Source organism: Triturus cristatus, chromosome 2_1, assembly GCF_964204655.1.
Source record: "Triturus cristatus chromosome 2_1, aTriCri1.1, whole genome shotgun sequence".
In the NCBI taxonomy this organism is placed as follows: Eukaryota; Metazoa; Chordata; class Amphibia; order Caudata; family Salamandridae; genus Triturus; species Triturus cristatus.
The window spans coordinates 264,917,393-264,935,986 of record NC_140581.1 but is presented as its reverse complement, the minus strand read 5'-3'; the positions used below and the strand labels follow the sequence as shown (position 1 = coordinate 264,935,986).

At 43.0% G+C, this 18,594-nt stretch overlaps 1 protein-coding gene across 1 annotated transcript in view; it reads right to left on the bottom strand.

Moving 5' to 3' along the window:
• Window positions 1-18,594, bottom strand: part of SPEF2 (sperm flagellar and cilia associated 2) — a 1,083,747-nt gene that overhangs the window by 984,912 nt on the left and 80,241 nt on the right. The window contains exon 4 of the mRNA XM_085631001.1: window positions 10,191-10,361. Coding sequence (XP_085487127.1) covers window positions 10,191-10,361 — 171 coding nt within the window. The remainder of the gene's footprint in view (window positions 1-10,190; window positions 10,362-18,594) is intronic.

Genomic DNA, 18,594 nt, shown 5'->3' with positions numbered 1-18,594 from the left:
CATCTTGGTTGCGCGCTAGGATCCTCCTCCTGGAAATTAATTTTGACACTGCCATGCAAACTGAATTATGGTTTGAATTTAAAGTTGCGGTGCAAAGGCCAGGTGAGGAGACAGAGAAAAATGTTTGTATGGATGCACCATCATTTTCTCTTGTTGTTGAGAAAGATGAAGCAGTGTTTACTTTTCCGAAGGGCAGAGTGCCAGCAAAATATGTTAATTGGGTACAGATTAAAAGAACAAAACAGGAGCTAAAATTGGTTCATGAGTTTTGTGAAAGTGTGTGTTTAATGTTTCAGCAACACAGTGGTAGAGTATGTTCTGATGACACTAGCATAAGATTATTTGCGACTCAGTTGGTTATCGGTTTAATATTTTCTGATCAGATCAGTGTGCACATACAGCAAAAGCTGATAGAATGGCATCTGAAGGATGAAGGTTACTATTGTGCTGGACAGCGAATGAAGCCAAAAGAGTTTGAAGAAAAACCTATGATGGTACAGAGAAGGTTTGCACAGAAACGTTTTCAGAATAAGCTGTTTGCAGAGAATAAAATTGTGGTACAGGGTGATGTATCACAAGCAGAGGTAAAAAGTGCTCAAGGAAGATTTGGTGTTTCACAGGATGGAAATGAAGGTGTTTTGGTTTGTGCAAATTCAGGTATGGATGTTGTGCTGCTGGAAAAAGTGTCCTTTTGCCATCTTTGTGACAGATTTGAGCATTGGAAGAAGAAATTTAAATTTAAACATGATGCAGCAGTAGGAAATGTGCAACAACAGAGAGAAATGCAGGTGCAAGAGGTGCCAGTTAAGCAAATGCAAATGTCAGTTCAGAAACAGGTACCAATGGCAGGAATTTTTCAAGCTCAAATGGTCCCACAAAATATGGAAAATGCTAAAATTAATTTAAATAGGTTGTCCAGAGCAAATGTGAATTATTTCCAGAAACAAAATCAGAACCCAGTTCAACGGGTTACTGTACATGAAAATGAGAGTTTTAACCCTAACAATTCTGAATTTACCAAGTCCATTGTGAAAGCAGTGGAAGGTCGAGATTTAGTTGGAGTTTTAAACAAAGAAATTACAAACCCAATTTTAGAAGAATTTGCACTACAAATAGGCCCATTTGAGGAAAGTTACCAATTTATTGTTTGTGACTCAGGCCTGACAGAAAAACAATTGTTTTGCAAATTAAACAGCACAGATTACTGTACACCAGATAATGTTAATTTTCAGATTCCTGATGAGGATATACATTTTAAAATGGCCCAACAAGAGACAGCTGTAGCATTGTTTTCAGAAAAGACAGTTGAAAAATTACCTTCTGATTTGAAAACAATCATAAAAACAGAAATAAGAGAGTTCACAGAGAAGGATGTCAGATTAATAAAATGTGCAGAGCATGTCTCATTCAAATTAGAATTAGATTACATGTATTCAAGAACAGCATCAGTTGCAGGAATTTTACGAATTAAAGGATTTTTGATGAAATTGATTGGAAGTTTATGTAACTTTCTGATCACAGGTTCGCAGAAACTAAATGAAAGAACAGATTAGAGCAGGAGATTAATAGCATAATCTTTCCATATTGTCCTATGGTACCGAATCCAGCCAATATATTTTTTCACATTCCATGTGCTGAAGAATGGCTTACTGTTATTGATTTTTACCAAGTTCATGTCACAGTGCCATTGCATGAAGCTAGTGAGGAGTACTGTCAGAAAGAAAATGAATGTCTGGGACACATAATTGGAAAGGGAGGTAGAAAGGTGTCACTACAGAGAGTGGAAATAATTTACCAGATGAATCCACCTCAAAGTCAGAAAGAAGTCAGGAAGTTTTTGGGAATGGTTAGCTGCTGTAGAGAGTGGTTGCTAAACCTTTCCCTAGAGGCTAAGCCTTTACTGAGGCTGATACACAAGGATGTGTCTGATCCGCTTCCATTGGACAACAATTGCACAACATCATTACTAGAGTTGAAAGTGAAAAAGTGTAGCGCCCTGGCACTAGGAATGCAAGTTTATTTAAAAGAAAATACACCGATGTGCAGTGAGAGGGAGGGCTGCGCTCTCTCAGTGCCTGTTCAAAAACATGAATGTGTTCAAAGGTCTGTGACGTATTTCCCAATGACCCTTGACCCCACCATCACAGTAATGCCCAGCTGCCTTAATTTAGTAGCTGTGGTAGATGTCAGTCATAAAAAGAGTGAGTTTATAACAATGGAATTTCCAATTATTTTAATGGTTGCTTTCTTTGTGGAGTTGTTTTGGGAAAATACTGTGACCAAGAAATGTCTAAATTCAAATGTATTTAGCTTACTGCCAGCAAATGAAATTGTTTGTCATTAAACTGAACCTAAATGTTTAAATGTCATGCATTTCTACCTGAAACCAAAGTTAGACTTTAATGATGAACGTCTTATTCAGCCCAACCATTTTGTAGATGGCCCATATTTGAAAGGTAACAATGACACATTAAGAGCAGCACATGCTGTGCTTCCTATACATTATGTTGTCAAAGTTTCATGGCTGTCAGCAGTTACCTCAGCCCAAAATTCGAGATTGATTGCCCTTACCATAACATGCAATATCATTTCTCAATTGGGAGTCACTGTTGTCCTGGGAAAGAGAAATGCTAATTCAGTTGCACAATATTGTATCCTGTTAGTCTCAAATGTGTTATTGCAAAAGCTGGTGCCCAGGTATAGATTGCCAGTTTCTCTGAAATCAGATCATAATGAGGTATCAAAGATGATGAGTGCAGAACCACAGACTGGACTAGGAGTGGATTGTAGCTATCTGCCTGAAGTTTTAAGCATAATAAAGCAACACAAAGGCAGCACAGAGTTACACTTTGCAAAAGACTGTGTTTCAGCATCACCAAAGTCGTTTGAGTATTTACATGCAAATGCACTTGTGAAAACGACTAATGAAAAGACTAGCCATTGCTGTGAAGGTCTGACTGATGTGGAGCGTGCAGTTTCTCACCAGATTGCAGCTGCTACACAAGATCTACATAATGAATGGTGCCAAAACGTTGATCTGAGAGATGCTGTGAAATGGAAAGGCCTGTTCCAAATGATCCTGGCAAAGACTGTTGTGAAATGTGGTGGCCTTCCAAATTGGGTGCATGCCTCTCACACACGTATGGTCCTGTGTCCCCCTGATAAAACAGCTCCTCTTCCAGAAAAGATGCCAGCAGTGGTCAAAAGTCCACAGAAGAGGCCCAGTCAAGCTGTAAGGGAACACACAGAGTTTGAAGCAGCACCAGAGAAAACTGAGGTGGCACTGGAAAAGCAAAAAGTGGAAACTGACTCAGGTGAAAGTGGTGTCCAAAGGGTGAAAGAGTCAGATGCAGCCTCTGAAGAAGAAATTAGTGCTGTGGGCCTACGAGTGGAGGTAGGAAAAAGCTGGCCGAAAGGGAATCCAAAAGGTTTGCAGTGGTCCCTTGAAAAATCATTTTCACCCATAGCTGAAACATCTGACTCTGATCAAAGTGAAAATAAAAGTGAAAGGCTTGGATTGGAAAAGTGCAAGGACTTGATGGTGCTCTGTCAGAGTTTTTCAGCACCTGAGTGGTCAAAATGCATGGAAAAAGTACAGGATGCCACACTGTTTGAGCCACCCTGAAGGCAAGCAGGTGGCAGGTGACAAGGAGCCAACATTTGCTGAAACAATAAATGAGAACTGTCAAACTGTTCCAAGAAGCTACTTACAGAAATCTGCACTACAACTTTTGAGCTTGGCCATATATGATCTGCTTACAGACCAAATTTGTGTGGCCTTAGAAATAGAGGTAACATTGTTATATGCTCAGCTTTTGTAATAACCAGTGATTAAGAACATACTAATTTAGTAGGGTTTTCTTTTAGATACCTGTGTGAATTAACTGTGCTAAGGAACACTAAAGATGAGTAGTAATAATTTAGGTAGAGAAAAACATATATTTGACTCAACTAATGATGTGTTTTATTTAAACAAATGTAACATGGGAAATTAAATAAGTGTGATAAATTTAGGAATCATTTGAGGTACAATGATTTGATATTTATCAAAAGGGTGAATTGATGGAGCTCAGATTTCACCTATAAAATGTATGCATTATTATATAACAAAAGGCTGCAGACATGATTTCTAAAATGGCACGCAGATTGTGGCGCAAGCAAGATAAAAACATAAGGCCTGATCAGAATGCTTCAGTTGGAGGTGCTTTCATGTGAAAACATGCTTAATTAGTTGAACAGCCATGTTTATATGTGATTAATCAATATGTAATCTCACTATAGAATTGACATTAATTTAGAAAATGTATTTGTACTTTCAAAATGGCATCATGTATTTTTGCAAGAGTAGAAATGTGCTGAATTGTGTTTCACAGTGTAGAAAACCACGTGATTTCAGTTTGCTTTAGTGGACTCAGCTTACTGCAGTTTTGCCCTTGAACATTAGAATGGAATGTGCTCCTCTTTCCTACCAACTTTCAATGAAAGGGCTTTGTTAATAAATCACGCCCTCCTGTTTCCGTCTCTTCTACCTTCACTATGTTGCATATTTTTGTAGCCTGTTTAAATGTAGAGTGAAGAGCACACATTTTTTTTCATAAATCACAAGACTAAAATTTGAACAGGAACACGCCTGATTAATGACATATCCAGTCAGCCCATGGGGAGATGATGTGTCTTGAAGTTCTGAATGGATCAGCTATGAGGACCGAGCACGTGAACTTTTGCTTGAAATATGGCTTACAAGTGGGAGGAGTGCCTCTTTTTGCTCAGTTTCTGTGCTGGACACAGAGACAGGGAGGAGAAGGAAGGAGAGGCTGTATCTGTGGGGGCTATTTTGCAGCCCGAGACAGAGACACAGACTAGCACAGCGAGGCAGAGAGAAAGAGTTGAAAGGATCAGAACACATTTAGATTTTAGGTGCTAACTTTAAATTTCATGATTTAACTAACTGCTTTTGAAAAGATGTATTTGTCCTATGCATTTGTTTCTCTTTATGGGAGATTTTTGCCATTATTAGTTATTGATCAACCTTGTAAGACTTACTCTTTTTCTTAGAAACTCTTTAAGAGTTTTGACTGACAATTTGTGCCACATTTCCCTTCCTATATGTGATGCTCATATGCAGACTCTAATATGTTCTGTATTAATGCAATTTTTCCTATTTTTCAGTTCTGTAACCTGATTGATATTTGACTAATGAATAAAAAGTCAGAGAACCTTAACTTTTGACTTAAAATCAGACCCTTTAAAATAACTCACCACTCTCATTATTGCGTTAAATATTGTTTGCATATAATTTTCGTATTTATGTAAAGTCTCCTGTTTGGTGAAACACGGTCGTCAAAAGGTCCATCATTTCACCCTTTACGGCGGTAAACAATATGTAATGAGGTTTTGAATAGGGAAATTATCAGGTAATTACTGCTGGATCAAAAACAAACTCTAGGTAGTCCGCTTTACCATGCTGTTTACAAAGAATCCAGAATGCCACAGAAAGACTACTGCTACATATTGATCTATGCCACCACATCTCTTCAGCCCTCAAAGCACTTAATTGGCTTTTCAATGCTGACGTTTAATTTTCAAACCCATCTGCATCAGACATGTGATGCAAATATTTTATAAATGATATAGATGATGTTACATGCACCACAAGCCTTGTTGCAAGTTAACGTGGATATTCTTGGTGCACAAACTGCATTCAAGAGCACGACTGACCTTTAGCACTTAGATGTGAGGATTGCTTAACACTAACATGGGGCTCTCGGCTTTAAAACAATATATGAGCTCAATTGTCAATTTTTTCTGTAGCTCTCATTAAAAAGCCAGAGAAGCATTGTTCTTTCTCGTAGAATGTATGACTATAAATGGCCTTGCTTAGATCCATTTAAGAGGAACTAAATAATGCAAGAGCAGCCACTTGCATGGGCCTCTTAAAATCTGAATGAACAAGTTGTTCTATGTTTGTGTAACTGAAACAAGAGCGGAACAAATGCATATCCATTTACGCTCCGTAGATCACAAATTAAGAAAAAGATTTAAAAGCTACAGGTTACTCAAATGAGACAGATCTGAAGGACCAGCTGCTAGAAGGATACAGAAGCCAATCCTCTACTTCAGCCCTTGTGTCAGAAAGGTATATGGGGTTGTATCTGACTCATCATAGATCTCCTATAGTTAACTGTACTGTATTGTATATAGTTGGAACATAGGTAGAGATTAGACTAAGGGACAGATTTAGATCTTGGCGGACAGGTTACTCCGTGGCAACTGTGGCGGATATCCTTTCCACCAAAATATAAATCCCGTTCTATGCAATAGGATTTATAATTCAGCGGATGGGATATCCATCGCCGATGTGACAGAATAATCCATCCACCAAGATCTAAATCAAGCCCTGATTGTTTAGGGAAGTGTAAGGAAATACTATTGGGGGTATTTTATGGTTCACACTTGCATTCAATGTGTTTGCTGATATTCATGGCATAGCTTATTTTCATGTTAAGAGAAGAATAGCTCATAATAAATACTAATAATAAATATTAGTTGTAAAATACCAATACTTATATATTTGCATTGATTTTGTGGTTCGGTGGAGATAAGAGATTCCGTTACATGTTTTTCTAATTTCTAACACCCGTCCACACCGAAGCAGAATCCTGAAGGAGGGGAGACACCTGCCAGATTTCCTTTTCTCTCAAAAAGTCATTTTCCTTCTGTGGCTTAGAAAATCTACTGGGCGTGACCCCCGTCATCTTAGGGAACACAACACATGAGCTACAGGACCATCAATATCAAAAGCCCAGTTTTCCTGCAAGTAAGCTCAAAAGACATTCACAACACAGAATCCTCTGCTATAGGCTGTCACCACACTGATTAGTTGCACTTATAAGAAGAAACTTATTGGTGGGACTTCCTTCTGCATACAAGTTGGCTAAACTCTAAAACTGCCCTGCCAAAGATAGGAATCACTGAAAGAGATCTAGAATTCTGGAAAGCTTTGTAGGCATGGCTCTTCCTAAGATGAAGCTATAATGACTAGACCTAACAGACTCCCAAGTCTTGGAGAGAGAAACAAGAGGGCCAAATGCAGTTTCTGGGTAGACTCTGGAGAACATAGGCTATGGCAGCACTATATTGCCAGAAACTCATGGCTATCTTTGGCTGGTGCCCTGTGCCTTGAGACTGCCACATGAGGTTTTGACTGTGGGCACAATGATTCCTCCAAACTTTGGCCATTTTGCCCATCATTGAGGCCTGAAATATTTGCCAACAAAATGTCTCAACACCCTTAAAGGAGCTTTTGGGTGCAGTGCGGACTCCTCTATTTAATGTGTTTAAGGCTCTATTTGAATTTGAAATATACATATTAACAGTTTTGTGTGAATAGCCCTAGAAGTGCAAAGTGTAATATGCTGCTTTGCTGTGACTATCAGGGACTTATGAACTACTTTCCCAGGGAATCCGCCCTCTCGCTCCCTCCCTAGGCAAACAATAGCCAAGGTATCAAGAGATGTGCCATTTCCTCATACTTGTTGATTAGTACACCAAACTCCAATCCATTTCTGTGGGGTCTAACCTTTACATGTGTCATCTATAACTTATAGATGGCGTATCATCTATCACTTGGGTTGCATCATCTATGCTCCGGGTTATATCCAGAGATCCATTTATATGTGAACTTCCAGAACAAGTACCGCTATTGGTTGCATAATGCCAATTCCTCTGGGTTTCTCTCCTCTGCCATTCAAGTATAACGATTAGTACTATGGACTGCTGTCTGCCCCTCCTGTATGGACTTTTCAGAGCATAAAACATGACTGGGATGCATAATCCTCATTCTATGTTCCCGTCCCTAAATGTCCTTCAGCTTCTCATCCGCAGTATGCAGACCTATTTAAATACAACTGCAATAAAATGTAATATCTTTTAGGAGCTAGTGCTGGGAAAGATCCTGGCACCACGACTATTAAAGGAATTGAAATACATCACTTTAATGGTTAACTGGATTGCGGAGATGGAAAGTGACTGCAGATTAGATATGCTTTTTGAGACTCCAGTACTATGTGTTTTGATCCTGTGAGGTACGTTTCTTTGGGTGTGCCCATACACAGCGGCGTTAAATCTTCCTGCTCTATAATACACTAATATAATAACTGTAACAATAAATGGGGTTGAGATTAATTTTCTGGTACCAATCGATCACCAGTGAGTTTTTTAAACAACATTACAAATCATGAAGGAGTATAAGAGCAACAATTTCAAATGCCCCCTTTTCACTTCCCACTGGGACGCTTTTAAGTATTCATCTCCACTCCAAAGGACATGTACAGGTGCCCCATATATGCAAATGCGGTTGAGTCCATAGCATGATACAATATTTACCTGAAACGCATGTTGATGTGTGTCAGCAAAAAGGCTAAAGGGACCTTCAAATTCTTATCAGAGAGGTACATGACTCAATGACTTCTAACTTTGAAAGCCCGGGCCTGACAGGATAGAACGGAACTGTGCATCAAATTAAAGGCTCTGGGCCAGTGAAGAGTCTGCTGGTTGTGATCACAGCGCACTGTGCTACTAGAGCAAATGGAAAAGGAGAATACTTCAAGGAGAGGCGAGGAGGATCCTTCTCATTTCAACGATGTCATTGAAGAGTCACTTGTCTTTCTTCGATAACAGGTGCAGGACTACATATAGTGAGTCAGTATTCAGTGGCATTCTAGGTGGGCTGTCTAACTGTGCATTGGCCTCGGGGTCTCCACACGGAAACACGAAGGGCCAACAATCTGGATGAAACACTTCTGAGATGGCCCTGTTCCAATCCCAGCAACTGAGAGGGTAGATGTGTAAATGATGGATTTGGTCTCAGATTCTGGCTTTTGGTTATGTTGGAAGAATATCTGGATCAGTAACATTGTTAGTACTTCTAATGGAATAAATCTAATTCAGTAGGCTCTCATTCCAAGCGTCATGAAAAAAACAGGCACTCAAGCTCTGCTGTATTCGTCAATCAAGAAGTCCCACATACATTTTCCAAGCGCCCTCCCACACTACTTGTTGGTGCAGGAATCCCAACCCTATTTGGTATCTTAAATATCCAAAGTGAATGTGCTCATCTGTAAAATATACAGGCACCATGTCAGACATAGCGCAAGAATACTGGGGAACAAATAGTGTTGCCGTCAGGGACTAGGAGGAAGTAGGCTATAGCCTGGGGTGGGAACAAGGTGCAGATGCTAAATTGGTCACACACGCCTAGTCAGTAACACTGCCAAGACAGTTTGGGAGGATTAGGCTAAGAAACTTGCTCAAATGGATAAATAGCAGTCAGGGGTAGGGTAAAACTAAAAGTAAGTAGGGTCTCTTTGTGCTATACTTAGGAAATGAAATGTGTAGGAATGAGGGTGGGTGTGACCCTTTCTTGCTTCATTTCCAGTATGTTGTTCAGTGAACATAAAAGTAGGGGATGGTGATGCACCATTAGGCAATACAGATTTAGAGCTATTATAGGTAGGATTTTATTGACCATCTGAGATTTTGACTTACTAAGTGACTTTCCCATAAAGTTATTTACTAATGCTGTTTGTGGGATATGATACAAAACACGTTTGGAATTTGACCTACAAAGTGCCATTAGTTCATATAGATAATTCATACACCAGGGGACTGACATTCAGGAACAGACCAGGGTTTCAGAAGCACAATTATTTTATTTATGGTTTTAGAAGCGATATGTCCAAAACAGTGGTCCCTGATATCATGGACACCTTTTTAGATATAAACTGCTGGCATGGATGGGCAACCAACTATTAAAGAATGGGAGCTACGCCAGTGTCTTCTTTGCCTTGGCAGGGAGGCTCACATTTGAACAGGGCATGGTATTATCTCTTTCCATAAGAAAACGCAGGGAGCATTCTTCTTCGACTTGATTTAGTCTTAATTAATATTAGAAAAGGTGGCCGACCAGTTACACACTGAGTAGTGTAGGATATGAATTGGTAAATCTGAAACATACATGTAGGATGTTACTGTGAACAGAAGTGCCTTTTTTGGGTGATTTATCAGAAAATACATGTAATCATATTCTATGTTGATGCGGATGGCACAATTATTTTCTTAGACAATACAACAAATTTACATAAAAAAATAATACGCTGCAGTTATCTTAGAGCCTTTAAGCATATTCACACCTTTTCAATGTCCTGAAATCTCAGCTCGTCTTGTATTTGTTTAACTTTTCTTAGTTCTTCATTCTGCAGTCGAGTCATCTTCTCATCAAGCTCCTTGGTCTTCTGTTCGAACTGGTCAGTTACATATTGCAGATTCAAATCAGTCTGACGAGGCACAATGGTCTTCAGGCGCTAAATATGGATTCAAAGATATGCAAATGAATTTGCCGCACCACTTCCCCAACTTACCACCATACTTTTGTAGACTGTACTAAAAATATAAACTAATTTTCGTTGTAATGCATCTAACAACATGGTATTTCTAAAATGAAGTGCATTTTGCAGCTCTCAATTACATGATCAATGTTAAATTCTGTGCCATGATCATTAAATTTAGCAGTCAGGACTTACAAACTTTAAAATGCAAATGTTTTGGCAGAGAGGATCCTTCCTATGTTAGTAATGATGCAGTTCACTTTCAGTTTTTTTCCCTCATAAGATTTAATTTTAAGCATTGAGATTTTGGCTATCAAGATGTTCACAATTACATTCCTGAGAATGGGGATTTAGTAGTTGGCCCCTTACGAGTCAATGGACATTCCTTTAGTGTGTTTTGACCTGGCGTCACTTTAGAATGTGAATCTCTTTGGGGTTTTTGTACTTCTCTCGAGTTATCCATAGGTGGGCGTTCACATTATTTATTCCAAAAATGGAAACAAGGAGTTGCTCCTTGAAAACAAAAAACAATGGTCCTAGCATACAAAGAACTTCCTCCTTGCGTTTGGGAGCCATTCGGCGATTTCCATACCTGGGAAAAAGAGTGATGTTTAGGTAAAACAAGAGACTGATGGCCGGCCCGCCCCTGCAGCATCAACCTATATAAATAAGACTGGAAGGTGATTCAGAATATCTGCAGGTCATTACTCAGAGATTTCCCACACAGAAATAAAATCATAGTGGTGGTTTAGTGTTTACAGAGCGGGAGATATGTGATAAATCGGCAGTGGACCAGCCCTGCAAAAACTGGTTTCCTCGCTGTACAGAGTCGGAGGAAATGCTGGGTTTCCAGGGACAGAGCGCCGCTGTTTCAGCCACTGTAAACCTCTGATCCAACAGTTCGCTCACCATCGGGTCAAAGAGGCACTGTCCATGACAGCACAACTGTTTGATCTCACATTAAACATTTGATTGACATCCGATTGGCTCAACAGTACATGTGTGGCAATGGTTATCCAGACGCAGCCAAAATCCATCTCTCTACTCTGTACTCAAGTAGTATGCTTAGAGAGCGCCTGGCTGCCAGCTATAGTGAGTAGAGGGGTGAATATTCGACCAGTCGTGGAGGTTAAAACTTAAAAACGTAAAAATATTTGAGACTTGTTCCTTGATAGTACGTTCAAGACATTAGATCAGATAATTAGTGAAAATCTTGATGTTACAGCACTAGTTATAGTCTCGTATTTTGGAATAGAGGAGCTCTCTAGAATTCTATAACAAACTTTTCTTTTAAACTAGAATCCTTTCATACACTAATACAGTTGGTACAGAAGGCAGACCCCAAACACATACGGGTCTATTCTAGGCCTGGGCCAAAATTCCGTTCCGTTCGCGGAAGTTGCGATATTTTGGCATTCTCGCGTTCCGCGGAAAGCGCGAAGATGTCAAAATTTCCGCATTCCGCAGCTTAGCGATAATTTTTTTCTTGCTCGCGCTGTAAAACAATACATTCTCGCGCGCGCGCGATCGCCTTACCTGAATCCCTGCGTTCTCTGACAAGTTTTCTTGACCCGGTCGCGTTCTCCACGAGATGTTGGATTTTGGTAGCCATTTTGCGCTGTCTCGCGAGAGTTCGCGGCCGCATTCAAGTCATTTTTCACGCGATCACGTCATTTGTCGCGCGATCAGGTATTTCTTCTCGCGATCATGCACCGCGCGAGTATGAGAAGATTGAGATCTCGAACATGTCATTCTACATCGCGAGCCAGAGAATGAGGACGCGGGCACATGAAATCGAACGCGAACAGGAGAAAGAGACCGCGAACACGTCATATCCAACGCGACAGGGACAAAGAAGAGAACGCGATCATATCGTTTTCGACACGCCGGCGGAAGTAATGTGAAGCTGGAGAACTCAACAATGTAAAATTTACAATTTGGAGAGGAATATCGGCTCTAGCAGCATGAAACCATCTGCAAATACTGATTTTGGATGAAAAGAACTCCTTACATTCACATTTGGCTTTCCTTTTTTGTGCAAGGACTCCAGGATTCATTTTTTTTTTACAAAGTGGAGAGAGGGAGGAAGTGACACAGATTCTCCAACTTCCTGTTCCTGTCCAGCAGGCTCCTCCCAGTGCTTTGTCCATCTCCTGCTCATTCTGCCTTTGGATTTGGAGCTGGAAAGATCTCTCTTTTTGTCTGCTGCATCATTGCAATTGGATTTCAGGATTTTTGGAATAGGATATTTTACAAGTAAGTGGTTGTTGTGTTTGATTGTGGGCATTGCAGTTGTTGTGTAACTACAATTTATTTTTGATAATTAATTATCATCATTCCTTTTTTTTTTTTTTAATTTATTTTAATTTTGTGGGTTGTAGTAGTAGGCCCGAGCTAGCCATGGGCATGGCCTCATGGGTGTGTGTGTGCATGATGAAGCAACTGTTCCTTTTGTTTTTTGAATATATTTCATTTTCAATCACATTTAGGGCATGGATGGCATTGGATTGAGTTGGGGAAGTGTGTATTTTGGGGTGGCCTTGCTGATGTTGTTGGGGCTCTCCATGTGGCTGGTGGCCATTTTGAGGCCTAGGCCTGCAAGCTTGCCTGGCCTTGTCTGCCAGCAGGCCTGCTTTCATCCACTGCTACCAGAGCAGGTAGCCACAGCTTTAGTAATCTACTGTTTTCTGTGTGTTCTGTTGATTTTAGACATCATTTTGGGCATGGATGGCATTGGATTGAGTTGGGGAAGTGTGTATTTTGGGGTGGCCTTGCTGATGTTGTTGGGGCTCTCCATGTGGCTGGTGGCCATTTTGAGGCCTAGGCCTGCAAGCTTGCCTGCCCTTGTCTGCCAGCAGGCCTGCTTTCATCCACTGCTACCAGAGCAGGTAGCCACAGCTTTAGTAATCTACTGTTTTCTGTGTGTTCTGTTGATTTTAGACATCATTTTGGGCATGGATGCCATTGGATTGAGTTGGGGAAGTGTGTATTTTGGGGTGGCCTTGCTGATGCTGTTGGGGCTCGCCATGTGGCTGGTGGCCATTTTGAGGCCTAGGCCTGCAAGCTTGCCTGGCCTTGTCTGCCAGCAGGCCTGCTTTCATCCACTACTACCAGAGCAGGTAGCCACAGCTTTAGTAATCTACTGTTTTCTGTGTGTTCTGTTGATTTTAGACATCATTTTGGGCATGGATGGCATTGGATTGAGTTGGGGAAGTGTGTATTTTGGGGTGGCCTTGCTGATGTTGTTGGGGCTCTCCATGTGGCTGGTGGCCATTTTGAGGCCTAGGCCTGCAAGCTTGCCTGGCCTTGTCTGCCAGCAGGCCTGCTTTCATCCACTGCTACCAGAGCAGGTAGCCACAGCTTTAGTAATCTACTGTTTTCTGTGTGTTCTGTTGATTTTAGACATCATTTTGGGCATGGATGCCATTGGATTGAGTTGGGGAAGTGTGTATTTTGGGGTGGCCTTGCTGATGCTGTTGGGGCTCGCCATGTGGCTGGTGGCCATTTTGAGGCCTAGGCCTGCAAGCTTGCCTGGCCTTGTCTGCCAGCAGGCCTGCTTTCATCCACTACTACCAGAGCAGGTAGCCACAGCTTTAGTAATCTACTGTTTTCTGTGTGTTCTGTTGATTTTAGACATCATTTTGGGCATGGATGGCATTGGATTGAGTTGGGGAAGTGTGTATTTTGGGGTGGCCTTGCTGATGCTGTTGGGGCTCTCCATGTGGCTGGTGGCCATTTTGAGGCCTAGGCCTGCAAGCTTGCCTGGCCTTGTCTGCCAACAGGCCTGCTTTCATCCACTGCTACCAGAGCAGGTAGCCACAGCTTTAGTAATCTACTGTTTTCTGTGTGTTCTGTTGATTTTAGACATCATTTTGGGCATGGATGCCATTGGATTGAGTTGGGGAAGTGTGTATTTTGGGGTGGCCTTGCTGATGCTGTTGGGGCTCGCCATGTGGCTGGTGGCCATTTTGAGGCCTAGGCCTGCAAGCTTGCCTGCCCTTGTCTGCCAGCAGGCCTGCTTTCATCCACTACTACCAGAGCAGGTAGCCACAGCTTTAGTAATCTACTGTTTTCTGTGTGTTCTGTTGATTTTAGACATCATTTTGGGCATGGATGCCATTGGATTGAGTTGGGGAAGTGTGTATTTTGGGGTGGCCTTGCTGATGCTGTTGGGGCTCGCCATGTGGCTGGTGGCCATTTTGAGGCCTAGGCCTGCAAGCTTGCCTGCCCTTGTCTGCCAGCAGGCCTGCTTTCATCCACTACTACCAGAGCAGGTAGCCACAGCTTTAGTAATCTACTGTTTTCTGTGTGTTCTGTTGATTTTAGACATCATTTTGGGCATGGATGGCATTGGATTGAGTTGGGGAAGTGTGTATTTTGGGGTGGCCTTGCTGATGCTGTTGGGGCTCTCCATGTGGCTGGTGGCCATTTTGAGGCCTAGGCCTGCAAGCTTGCCTGGCCTTGTCTGCCAACAGGCCTGCTTTCATCCACTGCTACCAGAGCAGGTAGCCACAGCTTTAGTAATCTACTGTTTTCTGTGTGTTCTGTTGATTTTAGACATCATTTTGGGCATGGATGCCATTGGATTGAGTTGGGGAAGTGTGTATTTTGGGGTGGCCTTGCTGATGTTGTTGGGGCTCGCCATGTTGCTGGTGGCCATTTTGAGGCCTAGGCCTGCAAGCTTGCCTGGCCTTGTCTGCCAACAGGCCTGCTTTCATCCACTGCTACCAGAGCAGGTAGCCACAGCTTTATTGATCAAGTGTTTTCTATGTGATCTGTTGAATTTTTAGACATCACCTTCCTGAGAGTGTAGTGTGGCTGTACACAGTACTAGTAGTATAACATAGCTCTAGTTAAAAAAAATTCATAAATGGCTAGACTATCTTTTGTTTGCACTAGTACAGTACTAAGTAACTGAACCACAAAAACAAATGCAACATTTCACTGATGTTCTTCTCCTGTCTTCTTTGCTTTTAGGTGCACAAAAGACAGAGTAGGAGGTGTCATCGGCATCACCTGGCTACCCGTTGTACTGCCAGCCAGACAGAAGTCCTGCTGCGCATCACGCCCACGTGTGACCAGAACTTGTTGTGCATCTGCCTCCTGCCTGACGTCGGAATAAGATGGCCCCAAAGAAAGGTACCAGGTCCAGTACCAAGAAAGTTGCTGGTGAGAAGAAGGAACAGAAAAAGGAAGTGCCATTAACCACGACTGGTGGTGTGCCGGCCAAGGTTTTTTTTGGCACCAAAGCGTTGTCCGGGAACCAAGCTGGGAGCAGCACAGCGGTCCAGCAACCCCACCAACCTAGGCCCAAGGGCTTTACTGTCGCAGAGGTAGCCAGTCTACTAACGGGCAGCGGTGTTGAAGAAATGTCATTACCGCAAAGTAGTACACAATCAAGTTCAACGCAGGCGCAAACTCAGCAGATCAGTGTGCAGCCGGCGCAACCAGAACAGCAGCAGCAGCCGGCGCAACCAGAACAGCAGCAGCAGCCGGCGCAACCAGAACAGCAGCAGCAGCCGGCGCAACCAGAACAGCAGCAGCAGCCGGCGCAACCAGAACAGCAGCAGCAGCCGCCGCAACCAGAACAGCAGCAGCAGCCGCCGCAACCAGACCAGCAGCAGCAGCCGCCGCAACCAGACCAGCAGCAGCAGCCGCCGCAACCAGACCAGCAGCAGCAGCCGCCGCAACCAGAACAGCAGCAGCCGCCACAACAGCCCACCATAGTAGTTGTTGCTCCTGACGTAGGGGCATTTCAGGAAATCGAGCTTCCTGCAGACAAAGCGGAGCGAAGTCAAACCACTGTTCCAGAACATCTATTGTCTTCCAGACCACCAGCAAGGAAAAGGAGGCTTAGTCCATCATCTTCTTCTTCAAGCCCCGCTTCTGATGATCGTGATGACACTTGGGTCCCACCAGCTCGGTCTGAGAGTGAAGTACGCCACAAGACATTGCTTCTGAAAAGGAAGGTCCCAGAAAAACTGAGAGTTATGGAGGTAGATGTAGAAGAGGGGGGTGATGATGTTGATGAAGACGAGCCAGTCATCACGCACATTACTCCCGCCCCAAAGGGATTGGAGACCGACATTCTAACCCTATCCAGAAAGGCTGCTACTGAGCGGGATGCAGCACGGATCTCACCAACACAGGTTACACCACCACTACCTCCAGCTGCCATATTTTCCAAGGCCCGGCAGGGACCTACATCCAGCTCAACCACCTCAGTAGGAAGTGGTAGTAAAAGTCACAGTGTAGGTGGACAGGGTCACATATTTTCAAGGACCCCCTCAAGTTCATCTGGTGTTGAAAGTGGCACATCCAGCAGTGCCAGAAAGTTCTCCTCCCCAGTTTGGGACTTCTTTTCTGTTAGCGCCAAGGAGGAGAACGTTGCTATATGCGCAATTTGTCGGCAAGGTGTTCGGCGTGGTAAGCTTGGTACAAACTATGGTACCGGAGGACAAGCAAGTCATCTCAGAACACACCACACTATTGTGTGGGAGGATCACCTACTTAAGTTAAAAGAAAGTAGGAAAACTAAACCCTTTGAAGTTGGTCAGGAATCAGGGAGCGATATTATTGTGGTGGCAGGTGAAGAACAGGGAGGCATTTCTAGCCCTGTCTCCAGTAGTGCAGTCACTGCAGTGGTAACGCCCACATCCTCCTCAGTAACATCAGAGTGGCACCGCAGTAAGAGCCATACTCAGAGTGTGGGTGAGACACCAAGGCGACCGGCGGCGAGTACCTCAATGAGACAATCTGTGTCGTTGAGCCTTAGTGGGTTAATGGCACCACTAAGGAAAGTAAGCCAGCCTACCATTGACAGCATGTTTAGGTTGGAGGGGCAGTTCCAACGCAACCACCCAACGGCACGATTGTACAATGCGAAGCTGGCTAAAATGTTAGCGCTGGACCTTCTTCCTTTTTCATTTGTGGAAGGGGTGGGTTTCCTTGAATTTGTGTCTGCCATCTGCCCGAAATGGAAAGTTCCAAGCCGGTCCTATTTCGCAAGAATTGCTGTTCCGGCACTACATCATGATGTACTGGAATTGGTTGGACAAGCTTTGCAGAAGAGTGCTGTGCACAATATCCACCTGACAACAGACATGTGGACCAGTTGCCAAGCCACAGATTACATGTGTATCACTGCACACTGGATCTCTTTTGTGGGGGTTAAAGATCTACTATCTGCACGAGGTGTTGTTGACACAGCTGCGATTTTTGAAGGTACTCGGAAACATGCAACTGTAGCCATGTTCGCCATGGAGAAATCTCATACGGCTGAAAACATTTTAGAAGAGTTTCGCACCAAGGTTTTGGAATGGCTGCAGCCCAGAGGGCTTGGTATTGGTTTTGTTGCCACAGACAATGGCAGTAATGTACTTAAGGCCATGGAACTTGGTTCCTATTTCAGGGTTCCGTGTTTGGCACACTGCATAAACATTATAGTGCAAGACTTTCTGAAAAAAGAACCCATAGTAAGCAATTTACTGTCCATCTGCCGAAGAATATGCACTCATTTCAGCCATTCTTTTAAAGCTCGGAAGCAGCTGAGGATCTTCCAACGTGAGCGTAGGGTGCCAGTCAAGGCACTCATCCAGGAGGTGGCAACACGTTGGAACTCAACGTATTACATGCTTGATCGTCTGTACGAACAGCACAGGTCACTCAATGATTATGTCTGGTACAAAGGCAGTGATGCTAGTGTTAAAGGCATGACCCTTCAGAGGGAGCAATGGACCCTAATTCAATGCCTGACTGAGATGCTGTCTCCTTTTGAGGTCTTCACACGTGAAGTCAGCAAGGAGGACTGTACAATGGGCCAAGCGATCCCATTGTTGCAAATGCTAGAGCATGAGCTGAATAATGTGTCTGAATCCTACAAAGGTGTAGAGGACAGAAGGCAAGCCCATGACTTGGTGGAGAGCTTATCCAGGCGCTTATCAGAAAATGTAAGGATACAAAATAAAATTTTGTCACAAGACCATTACATTTGTGCCACAATTCTGGATCCACGTGCAAAATTAGGACTATTCCGTTCTTTTTCCGACACTGATGTTGCCCGCTACAAAAGTTGTATAGCTGAAGCAGCCATCAAGTTTGAAAACGAAGGGCTGCTAATTAAAAGCCCGCCACATCAACCCACAACAAGTACTGATACTGAAGCAGGCCATGCAGAATCAAGTGCAACTTCGTCGGCTGAGGGCAGTGC